This window comes from Lathyrus oleraceus, chromosome 4 (assembly GCF_024323335.1).
Source record: "Lathyrus oleraceus cultivar Zhongwan6 chromosome 4, CAAS_Psat_ZW6_1.0, whole genome shotgun sequence".
NCBI classification, from domain to species: Eukaryota; Viridiplantae; Streptophyta; class Magnoliopsida; order Fabales; family Fabaceae; genus Lathyrus; species Lathyrus oleraceus.
In genome coordinates, this window is record NC_066582.1 from 471,176,739 (window position 1) to 471,188,684 (window position 11,946).

Sequence of the window (11,946 nt, forward strand, 5' to 3'; positions counted from 1 at the left end):
AGGATATTGTCATATCCTAATTTTAACCCTAAGATCACATATATATATATATAATATATATATATATATATATATATATATATATATATATATATATATATATATATATATATATATATATATATATATATATATAATATATATATATATATATATATATATATATATATATATATATATATATATATATTATATATATATATTCTCTTGTACTTCCGTACACCCTATAGGTTTTTTTTTCTTTCTAAATATGTATATATAATCACTTAAAAACTTCAATGAAATCACTTAGAAACTTAAATGAGATTACTTAGAAACTTAAATGAGAGTCTCTCTTTTTATATAATTACATTGTCATGTCTTTCTTAAAGGAATATCAACTACTTGAAAAAAAAAAATTAATTATTTGTAGGACCCATTAAATTGATTCTAGATAGTCTGTTGTCTTGACATTAAAAGTCCGTTGTTATAAGGTTCTTTTCTCAAAAATATTCTTAATTTTCTGTTATAATTTTTTAAAAAGCATTAAATAAATTATTCATTAAAATAAATTTTATAAAAAAGTATTTTATATATTTATCCATGTATACAATTATTTTTAGCTAATAAATTTCCAAAAAAACCTTTGAATTAAAAAGTTATTTGAGTAGTCTTATGAAAATTATTTTAAGAAATTACGTAAGCTAAAAACAAGAACATTGACTCCATATTTAATTGGTAGTTTAATAGTAATTTACCATAGGTTTCTTTTTGCTTCACGCCAACTAAAACAATAAATAAAATAAAATAATTAAAGTAAATGTCCTTAAAATAAATATTACGTTTATGATTACGTATACACATAAAAATACTTTATTAAACAGAGAAATTTTAGTTGTTATTTCTGTAACTGATCATTTGTTGAATTTCAGCTTCAATGGATTCTCAAGATAAAGTTAGAAAGACAAATGATCAGCCTGAAGTCTCCTTGATGGCTGGTGAAAGAGCGAAATCGCTTAATCAAGCTTTTCTCAGTATCTGCGAGTCTCTTATCGCAGGTGAAGTCGTCGATGGAGTGTAAGTTTCAATGTTTTCTTCATTTTTGGTTCTTCTTTTCTTCCTTTTTATTTTCAAAACTAATTATGTTTCTTAGATATATAAGAGGATTTATTATATAAAGATTTTTCGTTTAGAACTTGTTTTGAATTGAGATAGTAAAGATAAGAGAGTTGAAAGAATAATCAACAGATTCATGATCAATAGGGAGATTGAATGGTGGATCAGTTACGAGAATAAAATTGTTCTTTAGTAAGATCTAGAGTTAGTTAATCCAAAAATTTAAAGGAGTAAAAATAACTTGGATAAAACAAATTCATGCATTAATTGAAATAAAAAATAATCACAAAATATTGTTATTTATACTCAAATCTATAAGTATCAGGCCCAAGACATCATAAGAATAAATAAAAAATAAAATCACAATCACAAATTAAAAAATAAAAGTGTTTCATTCAGGAGCAAGATAGTTGATAAAATATTAAGATATGGTTCATGTTCGATATGGCACCAGACATGGACATGCCCATCTTGGTGACTACGTGGTCCAAAGATCAAATCTATAACTCCTTTAAGTCCTTTGTGTGAGTGAGTCTTTCGTTTTCTTTCTCTATTATGGACTCCTAACTTTTAGCTTCTATCTCTTGCATGACCGGAGAAGTCTACTCCTTTCTTATCTCAAAACTATTCTTTTAAAAAATTTAAGTGATCTATTTATCTCTCTAAACTACCCCAACCACCATTGAGCACCATACATTTCATGCATAAATGGAGGATGGATAAAATCGCCCTCAATATGTTGAGGTCCGGTCACCTCAGAATGGCGTTGTAGGGGATGAAGCGTCTACTATAAGATATTTCACCTTTACATATTTTGCGCTGGCTTCTGAACCAAATGTTGCCTTGAGACTTATATGGTCATTCACCTATATTTGTTCGTTAGAAATACTAACTAAAGAGCCTTGGAATGTTCAAATGACCTTTTAGTCCAACTGGAGTTCCCTGAAAGCGATCCAGAACAAGAAGTCAATTGAGCTTCTAAGGTTAATTAGCAATCGCTTTATATCCCAATTAACATATTGTAGCGTTATCACCATAGGTTCTTTGTTATGAGGGGTGGTATCAATGGTTTCCTCGTTGGAGAAGATGATTTTGGATTCTAACTCCTTTACTCACCCTCTTTTAGGATCAATAAATATAACATTTTTCGTCATTATTTTTCTGGCGTATTTTCGGCGGGAAGAACTGAACTCTCCACCACTGGAAAAACCTTTTGCTATGGTGCAAACGACAATATTGGAACTTCGTTCCATCATCCTTCTAGATAAGGTGGCGATATTGAGCGAGTGATAGTGAGTGTGACCCATGTCATATTTATCGGGCCTCAGAGTGGGCACCAATTATACTTGCTTAAAAGTTCAATGATTGATAACCTCTAGTTGTGTAAGGTTGTCAGAAGGATCTCAGCTTGTTGTGGAGTTAGAGCAAACTCATGCCGGAATTGTGAGAAGCCTTTGTATATTAGTGTTTTATGAGTGAGAACATTGTCCCCTATCTACCTTATGGATGAGGTATATATAGGAACCTCTCAAGAGTTTGAAAAATGGATCTATTATTTCCCTTATTATCATGATGAACATGACTTCCTTCTTTGACTGTCATTCGCATACCATTAATGGGTGACATATTTCACCTTGATATATTTTGTGCTAGCTTCTGAACCGAATGTTTCCTTGAGACTTATATGACCATTCACCTATATTTGTTCTCTATAAAGATCAACTAAAGAGCCTTGGAATGTTCGAATGTCCTCTGAGTTGAGCTGGAGTCCCCTTAAAGCTCTCTAGAACAAGATTTCAATTGAGCTTCAAAGGTTAATTAGCACCCGCTTTATATCCCAATTAGCATATTGTACCATTATTACCATAAGTTATTTGTTATGAGTGAGGGTATCAGTGGCGTCCTCGTTGGAGAAGGTGAATTTGGATTCTGACTCCTTTACTCACCCTCTTTCATAATTAATAAGTATAAGGTCTTTCTTCATAATTTGTCTGTCGTATTTTGGTCGGGAAGAACTGAACTCTACACCACTATCAAAACCTCTTGATATGGTGCAGACGACAATATTAGAACTTTGTTTCATCATCCTTCTAGAGAATGTGGTGATATTGAGTGGTGAGTGATAATGAGTGTGGCATAGGTCAGATTTATCGACCCCAGGGTGGGCTCCAATTGTACTTACTAAAAAGTTCAATAATTGACAACACCTAGTTATGTAAGACTATTAGAAGGTTTTCAGCTTATTGTGGTGTTTGAGCTAGCTCATGCAGGGATGACAAAAAGGTTTGTATATTGGTGTTTGATGAGTGAAAATAATGCCCCCTCTCTCCCTTATGGGTGAATTATTTATAGGAACCTCTCAGGAGTTTGGGAAATGGAGTCGTTATTTCCCCTATTATCATGGAGAACATGGATTCTTTCTTTGACTATCCTTCTCATACCATTAATGGGTAAGGACATGTTATTCCCCATGTTTAACTATGTGGGCAAGTGATACATAAAATGGGTGTCCAATTCAATATAAGGGTGGACATTGTGGATGATGGGTTGACTATGAGCTCTGATTTGGGCGATGGGCACACATTGTATCGTCTAACTTCCCTTGATAAATCTTGTATATAAGTGTTTCCGTCAGATATCTTATATGACACTTGCACACCGTTTATCATACAAGATGATACGTCTCCAAATACCAAGTAGGATTTAATACATGTTCATGCCATTTCGTCATAATTCACATACCAATAAATAAAATAGTGAAAAATGGCGCATATATCATTTCGTCAGAACTAAGGCATACAAGCCTTCATTTACTTTACTGTAGGATAGATCACTGAACTAGCTTTCCAATGCATCCGACCACGTTCTAAACGGAGTTACAAAATTGAAGTTGTGGTGGTTACAAGGTGTACAATAGATTGATTTCAGGGTGCAGTCCATTCAAGGGTTCGTTCTGCCCTAAAAATCACACAGTAACAGGGTGCCAATCGATTGCTTTTGAGGTGCAATCACTTGTAACTGCAACTTTTCTCAAAAAATCATGTTTTAACACCCTTTTCAACACACCAAAGCATGATCAAACATATCCTAACACATACTAACATGTTTAGGGAATCAAAGTATAGAAAAACCGACACATGCAAGTTCATTCATCATACTTAGCACATTGCACATTCAAATATTAATTGCATGCTAGTTTTCATTTATGAAAACATGATAAACAACGTGAACATCCTAAGCATATCATGATTCATACTTTGCACATACATTAACATAAGGATGAGCATATTAGTATCAAACTAAACAACAACATCAATGGGTTCATAGAAACTATACACAAAAACACCAATTTTTATTGCAAGCAAGAACACATGCATTCACTTTTGTCCTTACCAATCAAGAATCCTCACATATTAAATGCTATAACTATCTAATGAACCCCGTTTAAAATTTATGAAACTTGGATTTTGGAAGCTTAAGAGTTGAAATTGATGATGATTACGGCTCCTCCAATGCTCCCTCTTCTAAGAATTATTTAATTTTTGCACATGCAAATAAGAGTTGGTGTTAACTTGAATCTTCATTCCCCTCTCTTAAAGCCACTCAATCTCTACTCTCTCTTCTCTCAAAATTTTCTCTTAAAATTCTGATTGTTAGAAAGAGAAAGACACGTGAAGAACGAGGAGATTGGTCTTAACAAGGCATATATAGAATACACGCCAAATGACGCTTTTGCCCTTGGTTTTAATTCTAATTTACTAATGACTTTCATTAGCTCACTTAATCTCTAACCATTAGTCTTAATCTCAATTATTCCATATGAATAAGTGATTATAAACCTAGAGTATTGGAAAACTAAGTAAAGACCGATGATTATTGGAAAACAAGTGTGAATTGTGTTGAGAAACAAGTGTGACTTCTAAATTCCACATAGAGGTTTGACACTTTATAAGTAATAAGACTCATACACCTATCACCTTAAGATTTTGGTGAATATGTAGTGTGTCTCTCACTTATTTAGATGAATATTTGACCTTTTGATGAATGTTTGACCCAATATATATGTTTATCGCTCATGATAACCCAATGATTGCCACTAAATATGTAACGAAATTGGACCAAGATAGAAAAAGGAAGGAATGGAGCTAATAAAATTAAACAAGTATTAATAAGAAGAAAACTTACCAGGTGTAATGAGAAGCAAGAAGAACGATTACCACACACTCGTAATGAAGAAAAAAATTGAATGACATATGTGACACAAGAATAAGGATGTTCTTGATTAGAATTTAGAGATTCTCATTATTTAACTTAGGGGAACAAAATTGAATCACATGTGCCACAAGAATAAGGATGTTCTTATTTAATTTAGAGGAACAAAATTAAGTTCCAATTCAATCTACACGGTAGACATTCAAACTCATACATTAACTAAAATGAAGAAAAAAAACATAAATATCTATTACAATATATTAAATTTGAGCCACAATTTATTTAATGACAAATCATCATCTAATTTATCAAGTCAATTAATATCCGACCGTCTTTAAAAGATAATCATTTAAAACTTCTAATATTCACTTCATTCTAATATTCATTTCGGTATAATAATTTGATGTGACACTTTTTAAAATATAACCATTTAAAATTTCTAATATTTATTTTAGTATAATGTGTAACATTTCATTCATAAAATCTATAAAAAAATATTTTTATATTCCACTAAAATTGTAAATAGTTTATTTTAAGAAATAATAATAATTCATATTTAACCGTTTTAAAACTATAATACAAAAAATCTTATAACAATGTTTAAATAAAATGATAATATATTTTTAAGTTTAATTATAACTTTCAAATATACATACAAATGCTTTAAATTCTGTCTAAAATATAATTTTTAATTATATCTACAATTACATGTTACAAAATTAAATTCAAAATAAAAAATTAGACAATCATTTTTCAACTACAATATATAATCCTTTACTTATAAATTTTCTATAATATATTAATAAATTATTTTAATTAACGTTATAAAAAACTCAATCGAATTAAATATGAGATTAATTGAAATACACTGTCAGTGTAAAAGAGTTTTACACCATCACTTAATTATAGACGTTGGATATTAAAAGAAGTTTGACTTTTATTTTAAAAATCTATAAAGTAATACAAACGGGTGATGGTGATGAACCGACGGTGTAAAAATTTTTACACTCACAGTGTAAGTAATTAATCTCATTAAATATATACAAAAACAATATCATTATATTTGGTTTAAAAAAAATATTCAATTTCTTCTATAACTACCAAAATATATTAGAATATTGAGAGTTTCATTTTAAATTTTAATGTCTACCATGATAATTATTTATATGATGTTTGAATTGCTAGAATTTAAAATGCCTTCAATCCACAAAAAGATGAAGAAACATTCTTAGTGAATTTAAGAAATGACAAAATTCCATACACTTATTTTACATTTTCAATTTTAATTTTAATTTTAATATTTTATCTTATATTTACATGATTCTAATATATTTCTTTTTCACTTAAAATTGTATTATCTTTTTGTTTTCTTCATTCTATTGTCTTAATTAAAAAAAGTTATACTAAAAAAAATATCAAAACTAATAATACTACTTAAATAACACATCTAAGCTCCGCAATCATGCGGATCTCGATTTAATTTATTATAAATATCTACACTTCGAGGAACCGGAACATGACACATCACCCTACAAGTTCTAGTAAAAAGTAAAAGCCCACAATCCCACACTAGAAAATTAACATCATACAACTTCAATATAAAACAATTAAACTTTTACCAAAGCAATTACTACAAAAAGATATTAAAAGGAATTCTTTTTCATATCAAATTTTGTGTGGAGTCTAAATGTTGGTCCTCATTATTTTCTGTATGTGCTATATTTTCTTAATCTTTATTTTCTTTTGATTCTTCAAAAACAGATCCATGAGAATTGGAAACTTCATTTCATGCATTCTATCTACTAGTAAACACTTCTTGAAGAAAAATATTTCTGAGATCATTGAGGAAAATTCATCCTCTACAATAGATGAAGACATGTTTTATGATGCTGAAGAAATTTTTTCAATAAATGATGACAAACATGTCGTAGAAATCCAAGTAGTGGATAGTGAAGATAACACACTCTTGAGAAACCTCAAACAAAAACAAAAACAAAAACAAAAACAAAAACAAAAGGAGACTATTGAACATAAGTATTCTACTCAATTGAAACAATCATATTGTTCTATTTGTATGGAAGCTAAACCAATTAAAAACATGTTCAAAAATCAAAACTGTTCACACTCTTTCTGTGAGGATTGTATTGCAAGATATCTAGCTGCAAAAATTCAAGAGAATATATCAAGGGTAAACTGTCCTGAACCAAGCTGCAAAGGAACTTTAGAGGCTTATCAGTGTACTTCAATTATACCAAAGGATGTGTTTGATAAATGGGAAAATGCACTTTGTGAGAATTCGGTATTAGAATCACAAAAATTTTATTGCCCTTTTAAGGATTGTTCAGCTATGTTGGTGAACGATGCAAAGGAAGTTGTAACGGCTTCAGAATGTCCACATTGTCATCGATTGTTTTGCGCACAATGTAGGGTTTCGTGGCATGCAGGAGTTGATTGTAGAGAGTTTCAAAGTTTGAAAAACAGTGAGCAAGGGAAGGAAGATTTATTGACGATGAAACTTGCAAAGAAAAAGAATTGGAAAAGATGTCCACAATGCAATTACTATGTGGAAAAAGTTCATGGATGTACTCACATTATATGCAGGTATAAACACTTCTCTTTTGTTTATAATTCTAGTTTTTTTTTTGTTTAATTTCTTCTAAAATATTTTTATTGTTAGAAAATATTTTTAGGTTGTTATTATGTCTTTTAATCTGAACTATTCTTAGGTGTCGTCATCAATTTTGCTATGGATGTGGAGGCACTTGGACAGGAGGGTCCCACTATAAATGTAAATCTCGAAAAAAAATTGCACTATGCCCTTTTTTGACTTGATTCCCTTCTAATACTTGTTTTTGTAAAATAGATGTTTGGATATTTTAGTTTTACATTATGTTGTTCTTTTAAACAAAAAGACAGACACTATGAATTGTTTTTATTAATGACAACTTATATGATTATAACTTTTTTTTCTATGCTCATAATTATTACAACATGTTGAGTTCAATTATACATATAAGTTAAATATAACTCAACAAGTGCTATTAGTGTATGGTTATATATATATATATATATATATATATATATATATATATATATATATATATATATATATATATAATATATTATATATATATATATATATATATATATATATATATATATATATATATATATTTATTTTTTTTTGTTTCCATCTACAGGCTCAAATTTGTTGAAAATTTCTGAAGCTTCGTCATCATCATTCTAATTCTTGGTGAAGATCAAATGTTGAATTTTGTTGTATACCCTTTCGTATGAAATTTTTTTCAAGGGATTTGCATGCATTTGTTTCTGGTATAGAAATAAAAATGTTAGATAAGAAAAATAATTTATCATGTTACAAGCCAATAGATTAGGTAGGAAACACCGATCTTGAACCAATATTTTTTTCTACTCTTACAATCCATCTTAGAAATTGTTACCACACTTCTTTAAGTTTCACTTTTTTCAATTCAAATATTTTTAGTATGAATGTTTGTCTTTCACAACGTAGAATCGAAGATAGTGTAGTGTTTTCTTTTTGATTGGTTGTCATTTCATTTTTGTATTCCCCTAAGTTTTTAATCCTCCCGTTTATCAATTAATGGTACAAATATATTGGTAATGATAAATTAGAGAAAGATTAGAATTCCATGGCATGATTAGTTGATTATTTTTAGTTCAAGGAGAAAATGAGTCTTTTCATGGATGACTATTTAAGAACTAATTTGTGATAAATCTCTCATTTTTCCATATTCATATTCTCTCTAACCCAAATAAAAATAAGAACTTGAGAACTAAAAGAGAAGAGAGAGTAGCGGGTTTGAAGAGGAAAGGGGGAAAGAGTTTCGTATCGACATTCTTCCATCCAATCCTCCATTGATGCATGGGGGGTTGTTGTAAGTATTAAAGAATGAGATTTTGGGCAAGTTTAGAATCACAATTTATCATATTTCCATCATGTTCATCATCATCCTCTCATCTTCTTCAAATTCCGAATTTTGGTGAACAAGAGAAGAGGGAAATATGATCAAAAATGGAGTGTTTGCTTGCATGATAAAGTTTTAAAATACTTGAAGAAGGATAAGCAAATTCCAAAGTTGAATCATCATATATTTTCCTTCAATTTCAAGTTCTATTTTAGAAGGTGGGTTCCACATATTAGAACTTTGGGTTATGACATGTGGGGTTTGGGGTTGGAGAATCCATGAGAAACCTTGATACATGTTAAAATTGATGCTCTACCATGTTTGTTTGTACGATTTTGTATTTGATTATGTTGACATTGTTGTGATAAGTGTTTCATGCACTACGCCAAAAACTGGAATAGACAGCGCCCCTTAGAGGGCGCTTTATTACAAAAGCGCACTCTAAAGTGAAGAGAAAAAATAAGGAGCATACTATTGGAATAGACAGCGCACTTTAGAGGGCGCTTTTGTAACAAAGCGCACTCTAAAGTGAAGCGAAAAAATAATGAGGAAATGGAGGGACACCAATAGAGGACGCTTTATTGAAAGCGCCCTCTAAGGGTAACCTTAGAGGGCGCTTTTGAAAAAGCGCTCTCTATGTCCATGTACATTTCCAGTTTATAAGGCGCTTTTGGAAAGCCTTAGAGAGCGCTTTTAGAAGCGCCCTCTTAGGCCCCCTTTAGAGGGCGCTTTTGTAACAAAGCGCCCTCTAAAGTGAAGCCAAAAAAAAATAATGAGGAAATGGAGGGACAACAATAGAGGGCGCTTTAGTGAAAGCGCCCTCTAAGGTTACCCTTAGAGGGCGCTTTTAAAAAAGCGCTCTCTAAGTCCATGTACATTTCCAGTTTAAAAGGCGCTTTTGGAAAGCCTTAGAGAGCGCTTTCAGAAGCGCCCTCTTAGGCCCCCTTTAGAGGGCGCTTTTTTTACAAAAGCGCACTCTAAGGTCCCCTTTAGTAAACATTAAAATTATAACATATACTGCATGTCTCTTTATTTTCCCTCTCTACAAGCTATTTCGTTTATGTAACTGGGTTTTCTCTCTACTGCGTCCACCGTCTACTGCGATTACTCTCGTCCTCCGTTCGTTCTCCCTCCCTCACCGTCGTCGTCGCCGTCGCCTTTTTCTGCTACTGCGTTCACGTTCACGTCCACCGTCACTGTTCACTTTCTTCTCCATCGTTACCGTCACCTTGAAGGTATTTCTCTTCTCCATCTTTACCGTTCACTTTCTTCATGTGTTTGATTAGGGCATTTTCTAAACTTAGTTTTACATTTTTTGCATTATGTTGATTAATGTTGTTTAGGGCAAACTGAGTTTTTTATTTCTGATTGAAAACTGATATCATTTGAAGTGTGTTTGAGCTTGTGCTTGGAAGTTTGATGATTATGGATGCAAGTTTGTTCATGTTCCAAACACCATAAGTTTGCATTGGTCTTTTGCATGCAGTAGGTGTGTGTGAGTTTGCATTGGTCTTTTGCATGCAGTAGGTCTTTTGCATGAGAAATGGAAGGTATATGAATGTGTTCACGTATTGAATCATTGTCTTACTTGGGTCTTATTGAATCATTTCTATATTACAGATAAAATGGCTAACCAAGACGATACCCATGACGCGAATGGATCACGTAACAATGTTGAAAAAGAAATCAAACGAGGATTGACTGTTATGAAGTCAATCATTCGTGCAAGAGACAAGGGTGTAAAATTTGAAGTACATTGGAGTGCTAAAGACCAACTAATTGAGCCTAACGGTTCAATGTTGGCAAGTTACATTGGTTTCCTTGTTCGACAACATATTCCGATTACATGTGATAATTGGAGAAGTCCGGACTTGAAGGTTGGCAAAGAAAAAATATGGTCGGAGATACAGGTACTTACCATATATTGTTATATGTTTTTTTTGTTGACTATTTGTTGACCATATATTGTTATAATATTACTTTATAATAACACACTCCATGTGTATGGTTTTTAGAGATCCTTTCACATCGATGAAAGCCGGCAAAAATATTGTATTCAATTGGCCGGAAAAAGACTCCGAGGATTTCGATCCTTTTTGTCCAACAAATTTCTCAAGGATGAGGAAGGAAAATTTGTTGAAGCAGAACGGCCAATGAAGTATGCCGAGATTATTTCAGCCGATGAATGGAATAACTTTGTCGCCAAACGAAGAAACGAAAAATTCCATGTAATGTCTATTAATTATGGTATTATACAATTGTTAAGTTACTTGCTTCTAATATGCCTTAAACTTTTTTATCCAGGAAGTAAGCGACATAAATTGGAAAAGGGCATCAAAACCCGCGTATCCGTACAAAAAAGGGCGTACGGGATATGCACGGTTACAACAAAGAATTGTGAGTATATTCAAATGCTATGAGCTTATACATTGTCACAATATGTTATAATTGATGATCTTATAATCTAATTCAATGTGTAGCTAGCCGAGGAGAAAAGTGACGCAACATCTCTTCCGGAGCACGTATTATGGAAGGCTGCTCGGGTTGGGAAGGATGGGGCTGTCGTTGAAGCGGTCTAAACTGTTTATGACGAATGTGTAAGTATATGTAACAGTATTTCTTTAATTATATCGAAAATTTTGTTAGACATATAATTCATTTTTAATCTCCTCTAATAATATTTCAGGAGACT

The 11,946-nt window shown here is 31.5% G+C and overlaps 1 protein-coding gene across 1 annotated transcript; it reads left to right on the plus strand.

Annotated features, from left to right (window-relative positions):
- Window positions 1-835: 835 nt before the first annotated feature.
- Window positions 836-9,008, plus strand: LOC127076213 (uncharacterized). The gene is made up of 4 exons (XM_051017797.1): window positions 836-1,056; window positions 7,069-7,908; window positions 8,034-8,095; window positions 8,508-9,008. Exons 1-4 carry the CDS (start codon window positions 917-919, stop codon window positions 8,552-8,554), a joined length of 1,089 nt encoding a protein of 362 aa, XP_050873754.1. The 5' UTR covers window positions 836-916; the 3' UTR covers window positions 8,555-9,008.
- The last annotated feature ends 2,938 nt before the right edge of the window (window positions 9,009-11,946 follow it).